The sequence below is a fragment of the Cnephaeus nilssonii genome (assembly GCF_951640355.1).
Source record: "Cnephaeus nilssonii genome assembly, chromosome: 4".
Lineage (NCBI taxonomy): Eukaryota > Metazoa > Chordata > Mammalia > Chiroptera > Vespertilionidae > Cnephaeus > Cnephaeus nilssonii.
The window spans coordinates 87,768,486-87,787,195 of NC_137075.1; the positions used below are offsets into that span (position 1 = coordinate 87,768,486).

The following is an 18,710-nucleotide window of genomic DNA, read 5'->3' on the forward strand; positions in this document are numbered from 1 at the left end:
GTTCAGAGATCATAATAATCTGGCCACTCAGTGTAAGAGTTTTGCTTATATAAAACTACCACAATATGGAGCACAACTCCAATATTTAAAAATAAACAATCTCAGTCACAAGATACCATAGACTGCATTATTATCCAGTATTGACCTCAAGTCTGGAAAAGTAATTTCTGATCTACATGCATGCACCGAATTACTTAGTTTTGCTGTTAAATAGGACCATGGGACATTCCTGGTTCCAGTAAGGCACAGCTGACACTGATCAAGCTTAATAATACAACCCTTGCCAAAACCGGTTTGGCTCAATGGATAGAGCGTCGGTCTGCGGACTGAAAGGTCCCAGGTTCGATTCCGGTCAAGGGCATGTACATTGGCTGCAGGCACATCCCTGGTAGGGGGTGTGCAGGAGGCAGCTGGTCGATGATTCTCTCTCATTGATGTTTCTAGCTCTCTATCCCTCTCCCTTCCTCTCTGTAAAAAATCAATAAAATATATTAAAAAAAATAATACAACCCTGCTTTTCTTTTTTAAGTTAGGTGGTACATTATATACTAGGTGTTCAGCAATCTCTGTTCTTGCCCCTACCTCTGTTGTTCTGTCTCATCACAGTCCTCTCTTCCCGAGCTCTAGGAAGGAAGGGAAGAACAAGGTCGCTTCTAAAAGGATGACACCTGTACTGAGATCCTAAATGTAAAAAAGAAAAACCTAGACATTTGAACTCAAAGAATAAACTATTAAAAATTAAGATACATAGAACCTCTTTCTGCACAAACTGAATCAAGACATAAGGAGGCAGACTACTAAACACCAGATTGAGAGTCAAAAGTTCCTTAATGAATTTAGTAATCTACCTTACTGCTTAGTCCCATTACCCATCTATACTAGACAGAATGTGGACCTAAAATGAATAGATGACTGATTCTCAATGGGGGCAGTTTTGCATGGGGACATATGGCAATATCTTAAGACAGTTTTGGTTGTCACTCCTTGGGTGAGGGGTACCACTGGCAGCTAGCAGAGAGAGGCTAGGAATGCTGCTAATATCCTATACAATATATTGGACGAAGAATTATCTAGTCCAAAATGTCAACAGTGCCACAGTTGAGAAACATTGTATTAAACATATAGTGGTACTTAATTATCATCCCTCACTACTGAGTACAATCTTCACAAGTCCCCAATTTATGTCTCTTATCCCAAAACATGTATCTATTATAACATTTATCTCATCTAATTATATTTAGACAGCTATCTTCTCTAATAGACTGTGAACTCCTAGAAGCAAAGTCAGTTAATCTACAATGTGGCAGGGCCTAGCACTGTGTGAATAATTAATAAATGAATGAATGGATAAATGAATGAAAATCTCTCAATTTAAACTCCAAAATCCAGTAAAATCTGGCTCCAAATCTACCTCCCTTTCTGAAGGATGATCAGATTTGTGTTTTAGAAACAATGCTGAATTTGACAGTTTTTGAACAGGAGCAAAACACTATGAAAGTATTATTTCAAAAAGATAAATCTGTTGGACAAATATGGGGGAGAGATAAATTCAGAATGATAAAAATTAAAGTGGGAACTGCAATAAAGTTGCAGAGTTAAAAACATTAAAGAGAAATACTCCTCGGGGCCCAGGTGATGCTGGGTCCCAGGTCCGGGTGAGGCCGCGCGCCCCTGGGTCCAGGTGAGACTAAACCAGAGGGAGTCGGACCTGCATTACCACCATTTGTCCACCATCCAGAACTGAAAAGTTAGTGCCGACATGTACACATAAGGAACTGGTGGACATTGAAATTGGGTCTCAAAAGAACTGTTGGTCCAGAAAGAAACTCACTACAGACTGATTCATTTGCCTGTCAGCATAACTATTATTGTTCGTCTCACATTCGGTTCTTATAAGTATATTTCTAGTAACACATGATCTCACTCATCTAGGGGAAATGATGAACAACATAGACTGATGAACAAGAACAGACCCAGAAACAAGGAGGCATCGATCGGACTGTTGGGCCTCAGAGGGAGGGGAGGGGAGGGTGTGGGTAGGGGGGAGAGATCAACCAAAGGACTTGTGTGCATGCATACGAGCCTAACCAATGGTTAAGGACAACGGGGGTGGGGGCATCCATGGGGAGGGGTGTGGGATGGGAATGGGGGGATGAAGACAAATATGTGACACCTTAATCAATAAAGAAATTAAAAAAAAAGAGAGAGAGAAATACTGCCAGGGCTTGGAGAGTTAACATAACTCCTTAAAATTACCTTTATATATATCCTCTCTTCTGTACAATTAAATTTACCTCTTAACAATTCATCTTATGTTTTTATGTATGGTTTGACAATGTCCTAATCTCCTGCTATATACACCTCAGCCATTTCCAGAAATGGAGGGTACTTTGGAGCTATCTTTTAATGGAACTCGTTTCTGTATCCAAAATACTTTATTTTTCATTATGAAATTCTGGGTCAACATGACCCTCAAAAGTTCATTACAAGACTTGCTAATCCATAAAGTTAATAGGTTGAAGTGTTTTTTTAAACATCTAGATTTATTTAACAGGAGCAGATGCTTATGTTGAGTATGGCAGCCAACCAAGATTTCTGCCTTTGTTTAGCAACAGGCATCTCAGTTTAATGTAATCCAGTTATTTTTTTATTACTATATCAGAAGCAGTTATATTTCAGGAAGATGAGGTGCCAGTTCCTTAGATTTACCTCTGATAAACACTCAGTATAAATCGGGACATAAAACTACATAGATTGAAAAACACATGTGTCTTTTAAGAGCAACCTGATAGTCTCAGGAGCATATTGAAAGAAAGGGGTTTTCTCCTATTTAATACTTTGAAAGTTACTACAGTGGTTATTTTTTTCACAATGAAAAAAAAACCAACTCATTGAAAAATAAAGGTCTAATTTAATCTTAAATCAGAGCCACCTGCCAGAGTTATTAATCCTAAAGATAAATTATAATTTGCTATTACATTCATATAATTACGTTCTTTTGCAACATTCAATACTTTTAATTTGGATGCACACTTAATGTTTATCCTCCTGATGCAAAACCGAGAGTATCGCCAGATGGGAGTCAGCTTTACTATCTCCCAACATCTGGCTCTAAACACACTGCCAAAACGACGTCACTTTTAATGTTGACTTAGACCTGAGAACTCAGAGTCCTAGTCTAGGCTCTGATGTAGCCCTGTGGTATGATCTAAAGCCTGATAACAGCTACTTACACAATAAACAGGTCAAGCGGATTAACACATGCATTATAATGGAGTACATTTGAAAAGTATATTTATGAAAGTACATATTTAACCTAGATTTCAGAAAATTTATGGTCAAGTCCTATTTTCTAAAAAAAAAAAAAAAAAACACACCAAAAAACAATAACAAAAACATATATAGTACTGTACTGAACCATAGATTTTACTTGAAAACCTAGGATGATTAGAGGATCATTCTGGCTGTTTACCTGGGAGCTGCAGAGAGCAACACTGGCATTGCAGGTGCCTTTAAATTTCTAGGAAGTTGAGTTTGGAAGAGAGGGGAAAGCAAACTAGAGAAGCATAGTGGACCTTCTCTACTAATACTACCATTTCATTAAAAACTGTCTCACCCTCTTACACATATACATACTCATAGACACATATATGTACACTTCCATTCTATAAGGCTTTCATTGTATTTCTAGATTTAAATAGTATTGGACCTAGAGAATCTTCATATACCATAAAACATGCTTTATAATTAAAGTTTAAAATGTTCCATCTGCTGAGATAACCTTCAAAAGCATTTCCTGCCATGAACACTATATCATACTTACCATTCTCAAGTATGACATCCACAGCCACAGTTGTCAGATCCTTAGTACAAGCAGCCCGACTGTCCTCAGTAGGAGCAGTGAATGTGCTAAGTCCAGTTACTTTGTTAATGTAAACCATTCTTCCCAGGGCTACATCAAAATGCTGTTGCCAATCCAAAGAACATGAGTTTGACTCTTCATTTTCAGAACAAGTTGCTATAGATTCCTCACTCTGAAAACAAGTTCCATTTGGGTTGGCTGTGGAATCGTCCTTGTGACTCATTAACATTCTACTGGGAGAGTCAGGACTTCCCATCTGTTGTTCTGAAACTGTAAGAACATCTAAATCTTTACTAAGTGCAGAGCTATTATAGTGTACTACCAAACTTGTTTCTGGTATCACAGAGCTCTCTGTTGTATTGTTAGAATATGCTTCACTATCTTTATTGAAGGAATTATCCTGTGTGACAGAGTCTGGCATTGGGATGATGATACTCTCTGTGTTTTTAAACTCATTTTTAAATAACATACAAGAATCTAGGGATAACCCACTGCGTAAGTCACTGTCTTTTCTACTGGAATCTGACTGTGGACGTTCAATAAAATGACTCATCTCCATTATTTGAGTCTCTCTTTCAGAACCTTTCATTTTGGATAATTTAGAGGCTAGTGATTCAGGTGATTTCTCAATATCCAAAGGTTTTCTGTTCAAATGACATAGATCCTTTAGAGTTACAGGACTTTCTCCTGAGCAAGGAATCTGTTGTTCTAAACAGTCTTCTTCCTTGGAGAATGGAAAGTTTCCCGAATAAAGGATGTGACTTATAGGTTGACAACTACTATTTGAATCATGATGTTTCATAGTAGTGATTTTACACATATCAGAGTTGTCTCCGTGGTTTTTGTCTCTACATGGAATGTCACGTTCAACTTGAGGACTGAGATTGGTAGTGATTTCAAAATTATTATTTTCCTCTACTTCTGTATTCAGAGGATTTTTAACCTTCCCATATTGTCTTTTAAACTTCTCTAAAGATCCTAGTTGTGAATTTAAGCTTAGCTTCTTAGGGGCGATGGGTCTGGATAAACCAATCAACTTATCTTTTCTCTTACTATCATTTGAAACATGCCTACACCAAGAGAAAGAAGATGTGTCAAGTAATAAGCCACCTGTGTGTGATTTTTTACTACCATCCTGCAAAATAGCAAATTTTTTGTAAGTTGGTATAGGTTTGTTCTCTAGCCTAGAACTTATATTTGTTCTGCACAATTTTTTGTTGGACAATTGAGCAAATTCTGTACTTAACGTGCTAGTTAAATCTGTGATGTTTGGAGTCTCAACTGAATGGCGTGTTCTATTTCCAAGTGTTTCTTTAGCACTCACAGGACCAGGTCGAACACAATTTTTAAATAAATGTTCTGTTTCAGTTTGCTCATTTTGTACCACATGAGTTATAAAGCCAGTGGAACATAATTTAATTTGCCCATAACTAAAAACATTTCTTCCACAATTACTAGGTTCTTTGTTTCTTTTCTCTTCCTCCCCCTGAGCACCATGTACTCTCAGTAATGTCGTCTCAGAAGAAAGAGGTTGGCAGCCCGTTTCAGTAGCACCTTTAAATGTCTCTAGTTGATTCTGAATTCTGTTCTTTTTCAGGATGTCGGCAGCCATGTCATTAACAGTAGTACTTGCTTTCTGTATTTCTAGATCTCCACTCTCCTCAAAGTGATCTAATGTCTGAAAAGGGATTGCAGGCATTTCTGAATTGGTTCCACGTGGATTTTCTAAAGAGTTAAGTTCCAAGCAAGAATTTTTATGTCTCTCCTTTTCTCCTGATTCTGATGCTTCAGGTCTCTCTTGTTCTAAGACCCTTGATTCTGAGCAAGAGCTATCTTTGTTTTGTAAAGCTGACTCTGTCATTGTACTCTGACCTGGACCATCAGATTCATAAGTATACAAAAATGAGTCATTTGTCTTTTTTCGGATAGCTTCTGAATTCCTAGAATTCTGTATGTTTACGTTTTCTGTAGCTTTTCTTTTTACAGCTTTTGATTGCAAATTAAACATTTCATAGGAATCCAAAATATTATTACATGCTTCTTGGAAACTGACTTTGTCACACTTCTCATCAGAAGACACAGGCTTCTGAAAAGTAGCACTAAATAAACTAAAATCATTATCTTCACTAAATTCCTTAATGTCTTCACCTGATAATTCCACAAATAACTTTTCTTTCTTTAAGAACATCTTCATTCCTTCTTGAATGCAAACCAAAACAGTCTCCCAGTTCTGAAACTCAATCAGAGTTTTTGCTGGCTCCATACACACATCATATTCACAGAATTGGCACTGTATATTGATTACATATATCCCATGGAGTTCTGGGTGAGACCGGTGCCGAGGACTTGAATTCATTTGCCTACTGGCAGAGCCATTTTTTGGCTTGCATATAATACTTTCTTTCCTTAATAAAAAGTCAATGAGTTTATGCAACTTTGTCCTTAAAACTAGCCTTTTGTTCACAAACAAAAACTGCATATTCTTATTGTAATGGGCTTCAGAGCTGATATAGCCACTAAGTTCAAACTCCTTATATTTAAAATTTATTTCTCTTAACTTTTGGGACTTACCTAGTCCATAAATTTGACAAAATCGGGAACATATGTCTTTGGTTTTAGGGAGCTGAAGAACCATGGAACCAGAAACGTCATTTCTCAAAGAGAAAGAAATGGAAGGGTGCATGAGTGAGAGAGCTTCTATCCTCTGCCTAACCTGCCCAAACTCCAGTCTAGGATCCATGCATCTCCTCCTTACAGGTAACTGATAAAATAGGTTATATACTGTTACTGTTGTCCCAGCACTTGGTCTGGTCAAGTCAGCTTCAAAGGCATCCAGGGCTTTTCCATTCTGAAACAGTTTCACAAAAGTTTTCATTGTCCCATTTTTCTTGGATGAAATTTCCACAGCACTGGCCATGTCCGCTATACTGGCCAAGGCCTCCCCTCGGAAACCATAAAACCTTGGGTTCTCCAAGTCCTGTACGGAGTTGCATTTACTAGTGAAATAACGATTTCCTACCTTGTCCACATCATCCCTCCCTATCCCAAATCCATTGTCTATCACTTGGATTTGGAAGATTTCCATGTTCAGCCTCACAGCCACACATTTTGCTTCAGCATCAATACTGTTGAGGGCAAGCTCCTCCACACATTGGCCTAAGGAGCATATCGCCAAACCAGAACGCAATTTGGCTTGTACTTCAGCGGACAAGCACTTGATCATGGCAGGTAGAAAACTGGTGAGAATGCCAGGCAACCGTTTCCTTTTGTGACTGTCAATAATTGCCTTTGGGAGAAAAATAAAACAAAAACATACACATATGAAAGCTTCAGGGTTATACAGCATTACCTATTTTCCTGAGGCATTATAAAAAATACCATTTGACGTAAATGAAATTTCTTATTAAACCACATTGTAAAACAAAACAAAACAAAACAAATGACAGCTCTGATCTCTAGGCAGATCACACAGCCCAGGTTTGATGCAATGGACTTAATTAACATCCAAAGCAGCTCTGATAATTTCATAATTTTCACTGACCCCGTCTAAATCCCACATGCCCTAAAGTGAAATCATAATCACATTTGAAGTTGACCCGTGAAGATAGTGTTCAAAATTCTAATCACTTTACCAAAAACAGATGCCCAAATTCCACTAACATTAGCTAGAAATTATTCACACACAAAAATCCAAGCTAGTTTCATAACATTTATACATTACACAATAACCATGACTTTTAGAAAAAAATCATAATAAAATACTAAGACACTGTAATAAGAAGGTGAAAGAACAGGAGGAAATAAAGACAAATTATTGTATAAAGAAAAGATGGGATTAAGAAATTATTATTAATTATTATTATTATTATTATTATAGTTAAGTGTAGGTAACCTCAAGGGAAAGAGACTGGGAATGGGAAAGGATAAAATTCCTTTTCATTATAAGCCTTTCTGAATTATTTTAGTTTACTTTGGTAAAAAGTTTTCAGATGGTTATTATTAATATCCTTTTGTGTTAATACTCTTTTGGTCTTTACAATGGCTACAAACTACCTCGGTAATAACAATGATGGTAGGGGGCTGTCTGACCTGGGTTTTTAAAATTTCTCCCAGTAAAAAAAGAAAAATTTAAGATTATGGTGCAGCCGAAACCGGTTTGGCTCAGTGGATAGAGCGTCGGTCTGCGGACTGAAAGGTCCCAGGTTCGATTCCGGTCAAGGGCATGTACCTTGGTTGCGGGCACATCCCCGGTAGGGGGTGTGCAAGAGGCAGCTGGTCGATGTTTCTCTCTCATCGATGTTTCTAGCTCTCTGTCCCTCTCCTTTCCTCTCTGTAAAAAGTCAATAAAATATATTTAAAAAAAAAAAGATTATGGTGCAATTAAAGGTCCTAGCTCTTCTTCAGAGGTAAGAGAGCAGCATAGTCTAGACCTCTCTCAGGTGGTGGGGCTGGATTTTCAAACCCGGGGAAAATCCGAGCTGTCAGTGCAGATCTGATTATTTCTATGGCAACGCAAAGCTTTGAGGGCGGGACCGCGGCCGCAGGCCCCGCCCCTCCAGGCTCAGCCTCCGCCCGGCCCCTCCCCTGACTCCCAACCCTAAACTCAGGCCCGCCCCGACGTGCGCGCCCGCGGCGAAGGAAGCCCGGGGCCTCCCGGAGCCCCTGCGCAGCCGGCTCCGGAGAGCTGGCCCGCAGGGACGTCACGACCCTTCCGGTGTTAGAAGAGCTCCCGGAATCATCCTTTCGTCGCGTGCTTCTCCCAAGTCACCTCAAACCACCCTTCACCAACTCGAGATACCAACCGCCTCGGATGCCGGCTCTGCGCTCGTTGGCTCGCGAGGCTCGTGCACGCGCGAGCCGGGAGCATGCGCTTCGGAGATTCGGAGAAGTCCCTTTCCTCCGAGACACTTCAATGCGCACGCGCACGCTTTGAGTCCCCAGGCCTTTTCACACGGGTATTCCCGAATTCCCAATCCTTATCCCCTTTTAGCATGGCATGAAAAACTGTTTCTAGTAATTTTTACTTTTGTTTGTGTTTCCTCTTTCCCGTTTTTCCTTTGCACGCACTACCATGTAATTCAATATATTATTTGCTCCTTGTCTTCTCTCACTAGAATGAAAGCCATTTGAAGGTAAGGATTTTGTCTGTTTATTGCTGTATCCCCATGGCCAAGAACAGTGCCTGACTTATGTTAGGCACTCAATGAATAAATCCACAGCCTTCCGTCTTATCAAATCGTTTAAGAGCTGGGAAGACTGAGAAACTACCTCAATTCTCTTAATTTGAGGACCAGAACACCTAGACTCCCTTCATTGCCTTTTTTGGGTGTTTTCCTAATACACCACAGCTTCTTTTCTAACAGAATGAGAGTGGAACTCTAAGAACACGGTGAAAATAGGTGTTTTGGGAATCATTGCCAGTTTTTACTCTCATTTTCATTGAGACCTTATACATTTTTAAAAAATGTTTTATTGGTTTTTTTAGAGGGAGAAAGGGAGAGGGAGCGAAACTTCAATGAAGAGAATCACAGATAGGCTGCCTGCTGTAAGCCCCCTGAGGATCCAGCCCACAACCGGGCATGTGCCTTGACAGGGAATCAAACCGGTGACTTCATGGGTTGATGCTCGACCAGAGCCACTCTGGCTGAGTAAAACCTTCTATTTTTAAAATTTGGAATTTGTGACAAATTTGTCAAACCCAGTAAGCATTCAATGTATACCTGCTTAATGGTTGACCAAACCAATCAGGAGATTTTCAGGGCTAATGAAGCAAAATCCTGAGTATTGCTTGTATCAGTTTGTCACAATAAACCACCACAGACAGGGTGGCTTAAACTAGATACTTATTTTGTCACAGTTGTGGAGGCTAGAAGTCTGTGAGCAAGCTGTGAGACATGATTTCTTCTGTGGACTCTATCCTTGTCTTGTAGGTGGCTGGTTTCTCCCTCTGTCTTCACATGTCCTTTCTTATGTGCATGCACATGTCTGTTTCCAAATTTCCTCTTATAAGGACATATTGGATTAGGGCCCACCCTAATGACTTCATTTAACCTTAATTACCTCTGAAAAGACCCTCTCTCCAAATACAGTCACATTCTGAGGTACTAGGTGTTAACAATTCAACATAAGAATTGGGAGGAGAAAAAAAAAAAAAAAGAATTGGGAGGAGGCACATAATTTAGCCCAGACTAACTGCTTTTTGTGAATTCCTTACCCAGGGAAAAGGAATGACAGAAACTCAAGAAAATTAAAAGTAATTAGTCCAAAACATCATTTGAGCAGCTAACAAGTTGAACTTATGGGATTTGTTATTAGGTGTGCAACTTCCTGAAGAAAACTTCATGGAAACCATTCAAAGAAATGATTCAAAGTAACTGCTTTTTCTTTCAGACCTCTTTAAATTACCTCAAAATTATCTTCCCACAGATGTTTACTGAGTAAATATCTCTTATTTTGCCCAAAATGAATTTCGCCCTACAGATGGTTCTGATGTGTTTTTATTAGAATTGTGTACAGTTGTAATCATTCCTTCCATCATACATACTATATACAGTAACATTCAGGTATCTGAAACTAAAATAACTTACTGACAAATTCTAATATTACTCAGAATAATTCTATCCCTATTAACAATAAAAGCAAAACCTCTGAGTTTCTCTTGGAAAATCTGAATTCAGGGCACTATTTTACAATTTGGAAATCTGAGTAATCCAACTTTACGATGACTTTCTCATTGTTGAAGTTTGCTCTGTCGATGTGGGATTTGGGACTTCCTTTTGTCTCAAGCCATTCCTGCATATGACGCACTTTGGAGATGGGACCTTGCAATTGTCCTTGCACTGTGCCCTGGTCTGTGTTCTGGACCCAGCCTACCAATCCCAGCTTTTTACTCTCAGCCTAAGGGGAAGAAAAAAACAAGAAAGAGAAATCCAGTGAGATTAAACAAAACAAAGTGAGACTACAATCTTTGCCAGAATCTTGGTCTAAAATCAAGCCACTGAAACTAATTTGATATTGTCCAGAACAGTCAAAACAGAACAAGAAGAAGAATCTCATTGCTGATTTTAATATGAAATGTTGACCACTTTGCTTCATTTCCTTCTTCTAACCTATATAACCAAGCCAGTAGAATTTTTCACTATGTAATACTGATGACTTAAGATAAAATCAGATGCTTTCAAAATGATTCCCTAAGGCTAATTGTTAGGATGCTGGGCAGTTTGTATCTTATACATTTTTCCTTCTAATCAAGAATCTATTGAGTATATTAAATAGAAAAAGCATAAAGTTATCTGATCCTTCTCTTTGTCTTTAATCAGGACCACATCTAAACAAATCCAGATGAATAAGTGTCCATTATATCTTTAAAGATCATTGGAGAGTATTTCACAATTTCCTGGGCAACTCATTCCATTGTTCTCCCTATGGAGAAACTGTCTAACCCACTGTCTTTATGTTGCATCCAAAGCCCACTTTCTATCATCCTCCTAGAGAAGGAAGGGCAACTGGTGATCAGCCTCTGAAAACCAAAGTTTCATGAGATTACATAACTGTTAGGTTTTGCACTTTACTTTCTTTTCTTCTGTTTAAATTGAATAAACTTATGAAGACCATCTAATCATTGTAGTTGCTCTTTTCTTACCCTTTCTAGTGTTTTCCCTTAAAGTCATTAAACTGTGGAATCGCTAAATATTTGGCAAGGTACCAGTGCTTAGAGTGGCAAGAAATATTCAAAGTGACGAATAGCAAGAACCTACAACCAAGATTACTCTACCCAGCAAAGCTATCATTTAGAATTGAAGGTCAGCTAAAGAGCTTCACAGATAAGAAAAAGCTAAAGGAGTTCATCATCACCAAACCAGTATTATACGAAATGCTGAAAGGTATTCTTTAAGAAGAGGAAAAAGAAGAAAAAAGTAAAGATAAAAATTATGAACAACAAATACGTTATCTATCAACAAGTGATTCTAAAAAATCAAGTGAATAAAAACTCTGATGAACAGAATAATCTGGTGAATATAATAGAATCAGGGGCATAGAAAGGGAGTGGACTGATAATCCTCGGGGGGGAAAGGGGTGTGGGGGGTGCGGGAAGACACTGGACAAAATCGTACAACTATGGATGAGGACAGTGGGGGCTGGGAGGGTAAGGGCAGAGGGTGGGGTGGGAACCGGGTGGAAGGGAGCTATGGGGGGAAAAAAGAGGAACAACTATAATAATCTGAACAATAAAGATTTATTTAAAAAAATAAATAAAAATAAAAGCATAAAGCTGGACTCCTTACCTCAACCCACATAAAAAATTAACTGAAACTAGCCTGGACCGCTCAGTGGTTGAGTGTGGACCTATGAACCAGGAGGTCACGGTTCAATTCCTGGTTGAGGCACATGCCTGGGTTTAGAGCTCGATCCCCAAGTGGGCGTGCAGGAGGCAGCCGATCAATGTTTCTCTCTCACCATTGATGTTTCTCTCTATCCCTCTTCCCCTCCTCTCTGAAATTAATAAAAATATATTTTAAAAAAATAACTGAATCTGGATCAAAGACCTGAAGCTAAGAGATTAAACTATAAAACTCTTAGAAGAAACTTTTATTTATTTTTTAAATATATTTTACTGATTTTTCACAGAGAGGAATAGAGAGCCAGAAACATCGATGCGAGAGAAACATCGATCAGCTGCCTCCTGCACACCCCCCACCGGGGATGTGCCCGCAACCAAGGTACATGCCCTTGACCGGAATCGAACCCGGGACCCCTGAGTCCGCAGGCCGACACTCTATCCACTGAGCCAAACAGGTCAGGGCTTAGAAGAAACTTTTAGAAGAAAACATAAGTAAGCATGAACCTTCTTCCATCCTTGGATTAGGCAAAGAATTATATTCCAACTTGAATATAAAACTGAAGTCACAAGCAACAAAAAAATAAATTAGACTTCATCAATATTAAAAATATTTATGCTTCAAAGTTTTCATCAAGAAAGTGAAAAGAAAACCTCAGGAGAAATATTTGCAAATAATATAAGGGACTAATATCCAGAATATACAAAATTTCTTACAAATCAACAATAAGACAAATAACTCAGTTAAAAATGGGCAAAGGGCCCTGGCTGAGTAGCTCAGTTGGTTGGAGGGTCATCCTATACACCAAAAAGTTGTGGGATCGATCCCCAGTTGGGTCTTATCAGGAGGTAACCGATAGATGTCTCTCTCTCTCTCTCTCTCTCTCTCTCTCTCTCTCTCTCTCTCTCTCTTTCTCCCCCTCCCCCCTTCTTTCCTTCCTTCCTCCTTCCCTTCTACTCTATCTAAAAATCAATGGAAAAAATACCTTTGGGTGAGGATTAACAAAAAACAAACAAACAAACAAAGTGTATTATATAGTTTCCATATATTTAGAGATTTTCCAGTTATTTTTCTGTTATTGATTTGTAGTTTAGTTCCATTGTGGTCAGAGAACATGCTTTGTATGACTTCAATCCTTTTAAAGTCATTGAAATCTCAAAACAAAACAAAAAATACCACAATGAGATATCACTTCACACACACTAGGATGGCTCTAATAAAAAATACAAACAACTGTTGGCAAGGATTTGGAGAAACTGAAATTCTCATTCATCATGAGAATGCAAAATGTAAAATGATATAGCTGCTTTGGAAAATAGTTTTGCTGTTCCTCACAGTTATACATAGAGTTACTATGTGACCCAGCAAGCTACTCCTTGGCATATACAAGGGAATTGAAACAATGTTTGCATAAAAGCAAGTACATAAATGTACAGCATCATTATTCATAATAGCCAAAAAATGAAAATAACTTAAATACCCATCAGTTGATGAATGGATATATAAAATGTGGTATATCCATACATGGAATATTATTTAGCCATAAAAAAGAGAGAATTAAGTTCTAATATGCTATAATATGAATAATCCTTGAAAACATTGTGTTAAGTCAGGGTTGAGGAAACTTTTTTCTGCCAAGGGCCAAACAAAATTATCAACTTAAAAATCAGCCTGCTATATTTGGTCAAACAATTAAATCACCCCTAATGCCTTGGCAGGGCCTGACCAAATGATTTCTCCGGCCTTACACGGCCCACTGGCCGGATGTTCCCTACCCCTGTATTAAGTGAAAGAAACCCAACACAAAAGGCCACATAGTGATTCCATTGACACCAAATGTCCAGAATAGACAAATCCATAGGGACAGAAATGAGGTTAGTGACTGCGAGGGGCTGGAGGGGTTGGGGTGGGGGTGTGTGCTAATGGATATGGGGCTTCTTATGAAGGTGATGAAATGTTCTGGAATTAGTGTACAACTTTGTAAATATACTAAAATCCACTCATTTATACATTTTAAAAAGGTGAGTTTTATGGATGTGAATTTTATTCCAACTTAAAAAGTTCCTTCAAGTATTCTCATCAGTCATTCTAGGAGTGATGGAATTTAATTAAGAGGCTAGAGTATATCAACATGCAAACAGACTGTAGCAAAACAAAACCATTGTTAAAATGAACATATATATACAAAGTAATTATAAGTATTAAAGAATAAGCTACAAGTCTAATTAAGGGGAAAAAAAGATGACATTTTCCGTAAAGTTCTCCAAATCAATATTTATTTTTCTGCATTCTTTTATTGTCTCTAAATTAGGGGTGCGGGGTGGGGATAGCAGTAGAGAAAAATGAGCTATATTACTATCTGGTCCTTTTCCTTCAACAACTTTAATTAATCTTTGAAGCTGTCACCTCCACTTACTATATCACAGGAATTTACCCTGCATAAATGGTAGCAAAGCTAACAGAACATACCTCTTTTACTATGATTTTCAATAATTTTTTTTCAACAGGTACTTCTATGAGTGTGAAACAGGAGGAAATGATTTGCAAGTAATTGGGAAAAGAGGTAGTGGCATTTAACATTCATGTTTCAAAGATTCAAGATGAATTTTAAGTACTACACTCCAGGGAATGTGACACTTGGAAAGTTCTGCAGTCTTTTTATTTTTTTAATTTTATTGATTTTTTCACAGAGAGGAAAGGAGAGGGATAGAGAGTTAGAAACATCGATGAGAGAGAAACATTGATCAGCTGCCTCCTGCACACTCCCTACTGGGGATGTGCCCGCAACCAAGGTACATGCCCTTGACCGGAATCGAACCTGAGACCCTTGAGTCCGCAGGCCGACGCTCTATCCACTGAGCCAAACCGGTTTTGGCTCGTTCTGCAGTCTTAACTCATTATCTTTGGGGCTGGAGATACCCTGGGCAGGCAATAGCCCGATAACCCCTACAGAAGACAGAAGGGAAATCGAGATTGCATTTCTGCCTGCATGTTAAGGGAAGATTAAGGACATTAAGGCAGAGGTAGAAGCTGTCAGTAGTTTGCTCATCCCCTCAATTACTCCCTAGTACTTTAGTAGGAATACCGGACTCCATGTTCAGTGTTACCGTTACTTACCCTGGAATGGATTAAGTATTTTCATTAGAAAAGCTTCAGCTAGAAAAGGTGATTCTTCTTTCAAAGACAAAATGAGTAGAAATTAATTGAGAGAATGGGGAAAGGTTGAAGGAATAAGAGAGGTCTGAAGGAAATGCAGCAGCTACAGAAGATGCTATGCCACCTATAATAATATGCAAATTGACCGAACAGCGGCTCTTTCGCGAATTTCCTGCATAGGGCCTCTAGTAGATTACATAAATGTCATGCGTTCATCTAAATGCTATCTCCTTGATTAAGGTTAGCTTTCCTACCCGAATTGTGATTGGTTTGATGATGCCAAAATAGGTAGACCTGGGGAAGCCCTCTAATCCCCTTTGGAAGAGAGAAGCTCATTAATATGTGTCTAGGTACTCAAGCAGCACTGTTAGGAAAATAAGAATAACAGCAGAGTGCCCTAGCCAGTTTGGCCGTGGGCCTGCGGACCCAAGGGTCCCGGGGTTCAATTCTGGTCAAGGGCAGGTACCTCGGTTGCAGGCTCCTGGTCCGGGTGTGTACAGGAAACAACCATCGATGTGCTTCTCTCACATCGATATTTCTCTCTGTCCCTCTCTCCCCCACTCTGTCTAAAAATCAATGGGAAACTGTCCTCGGGTGAGGATTAAAAAATAACCATAACAACAGCAGAGAAACCTGCCATTTGTATTGTATTTTGCTCACTGCAAAGCATGCTCATGCCCACTGCTCTACAAACCCCCTTGGCCGCGGGGCTCAACAGCCGGCTCCGCCCACCGCACCTCGCCAGGAACGCGCCCCCCGAGTCCGCGCACATCCCGAAGCCGCAGACCACGTACCTGAGTGTACTTGCGGAAAAACACCCCTTGCACCTTCCCAAAAACCTCATAATCCACTGATATCAGCGTGTCCCCTTCTGCCATGTTCATGCTCAACCCTGCCGGACACCAGAAGAACAGAGAAGCAGACAGGACTCGTTATCCTACACCAGAACCCCCAATCCAGGGCAGAAAGGCCACCCCGACACTCCACACCCTTAACGCGGCGACCGCTCCCCGACCTAAGGCCCCGGACTTCAGGGTCCGTAAGCGGATACCGAAAGCGAGGGCGAGCGAAGGAACGGGAAGGCACCTGGGCGAGGGAGTCCGGGTCGCCCCGGCCCACAGAGGCCTCTCCGGGGCCGATTCCCTTTGGGTCCAGTTCCCTCCCCACACCGTCCCGCCCCCTCCCCACCCTCCCGCTTCCCACGGACCTCGCTCCCACACGCCGCCAGAATCCTCTCCCTCCCACTAACAGCTGAGGCTGATGGAACGGAGGGGCGCCCCCCGGGCTTACCCCCTCGACCCTCCCGCCCGGGGGCCGGGACGGCACCGGCAACCACCGACCACCACGCCAACGGCTCCCCGAGCGCGTAACCGCCGCTCCGGAAGCTCAGAGCGCAGCTCTTCCTTCGCTGTTTCGCACGCCCATCACGTCTGATGACCAATCAGGGCCGGCGCGCTCGGCCCAGAGCCCGCCCAGAGGGTGGGATTTGGGGACCCGGGGGTCTGGGACCGCTCCGGAGCCTCGGGCTCGGAGGACTTGTCAGGAGGCGTGACATTTTAATTTAATTATCCCGGCTTTTCAGAAAACGGCTACTGTCAGCACAAGTATTATAAGTGATGTAAATGATAATAAAGTTCCCAACAGCAACTGTTGCTCCAAAAGGGGCTCTGTCCAGGGTGTCAGCTCGGATTCCACAGACCCTTTCTCTTTTTTAAAAAATTTATTTTTTAAAATCTTTATTGTTGAAAGTATTACATATGTCCTCCTCCCCCACCCCACCCCCGCCCCAGGCCTTCACCACCCTATGTCTGTGTGCATGGCTATTGCATACATGCAGACAAGTTCTTTGGTTGATCTCTTCCCACCCGCATCCCTTGTCTCGTTTTCTCGTGGGGAGAAAGACGAAGAAACACGAGAAAAAGTCAATCATTCATCAAACATTTACTGAGAGCCTCTGTGTGTGAGGCACAGTCCTAGGTAGTAGCTGACATACTCCAGTGAACAAAAAGGATTCCTGGAGGAGCTTACCTTCTGGAGATGGAGACGGACAATAAACATTAAACATCACGAATAAATTGAATAGGACGCCTGCAACCTTTCTGCCTGGACTTTTCCTTTCAGTTCTCAGTGGTAAGTCCTGCCTAAGCCTGGATCGGGGAGGAGGGGAGATAGATGTATAGGAGGTCCTATGGTGGTTATGTCTCCGTCTGTGTGTGCTACTGGAAACTGCCGCCCAGAGTCTGCCTTTGGGTTGTTTGTATACATTACATCTCATGACAAGAGACTCATACATGTGTGAGTATGCGGTGTTGGCAGGCTTGGCAAGGAGAGACAGGTTTGCCTTGGAAGTCATGGGTATTAATCATGTCATTGGTTCCCCCCTACAAAGTGAGCTTCTGGATCCTAGAGAGTCACATAACCTCAGTGCTAGCATTGGGGTGGGGTGGGGTGGGGAACGGAATTGAATGTTATGCTTGGCAATATTTGAAAATAATGCTAAAGAGTACCTGGCTGATGTTGTTTCTTTAAGACTCATTTAAAAAGCTAGTTTCTCTATAGAATTAAAAACCAATTGAGTGTCTACTATGTAGAGGACATTGTAGAATATATCAAGATAAATGATATAGCCCTAGCTGGTTTGGCTCAGTGGATAGAGCGTCAGCCTATGGAATGAAGGGTCCTGGGTTCGATTCCGGTCAGGGGCACATGCCTGGGTTGCGGGCTCAATCCCCAGTGGTGGGGTGTGCAGGAGGCAACCGATCAATAATTCTCTCTCATCATTGATGCTTCTATCTCTCCCTCTCCCTTCCTCTCTGAAATCAATAAAAATATATTTTTTAAAAAGATAAATGATATATAACCTTTGTCCTCAAAGAGTTTTGAAATTCAGTGTAAGGAACAAATATGCATGCAAATAATGACAATACAATGCACAACATGCTAATTCAGTTCCATGGACATCTATTGAGAGCTCATCAAGAACCCGCCCCGTGCTAGAACAAGAACAGAAAATATCACGAGAGCACAAAGGAGCAAAGAGATTCATTTTGACAAAGAAGATTGAGAAAACATTCTTGGAGGAAACAGCATATTACCCAATCACAACCAGTAAGTGATGGAGCTGGGATTTACTTCCAAGCTGTCTAATTACACTCCCATACATGCTATGCTTTACCGCCTCCCAGGATGTGGAGGTGGAGGTGAGGAAGTACCACTGAGGTAAGATAGTGCTGGTAGTCAGGTGTGACTATGCCAGGGTTTCTCAATCCTAGCTGCATATTAAGACTTCAGGAGGAGGCTCAGCTGGTTGGAGTGTTGTCCCATACACCAAAATGGTTGTGGGTTCAATTCCT

The 18,710-nt window shown here is 40.6% G+C and overlaps 1 protein-coding gene across 6 annotated transcripts in view; it reads right to left on the reverse strand.

Moving 5' to 3' along the window:
• Positions 1–16,711, reverse strand: part of LOC307098821 (acylphosphatase-1) — a 41,679-nt gene extending 24,968 nt beyond the window's left edge. Inside the window, exons 1-3 of one of the 6 annotated variants that reach the window (XM_079769921.1) lie at positions 8,665–9,043; positions 3,824–7,148; positions 583–681 (exon numbers count right to left, since the gene is read on the reverse strand). In XM_079769921.1, coding sequence (XP_079626047.1) covers positions 583–681; positions 3,824–7,085 — 3,361 coding nt within the window. In that variant the 5' untranslated portion in view covers positions 7,086–7,148; positions 8,665–9,043. Of the gene's footprint in view, positions 1–582; positions 682–3,823; positions 7,298–8,664; positions 10,760–16,151; positions 16,250–16,564 lie in introns of those variants that run through there. The other 5 variants (XM_079769926.1, XM_079769925.1, XM_079769922.1 and 2 more) reach the window with 5 other exon arrangements.
• Between the last annotated feature and the right edge of the window lie 1,999 nt (positions 16,712–18,710).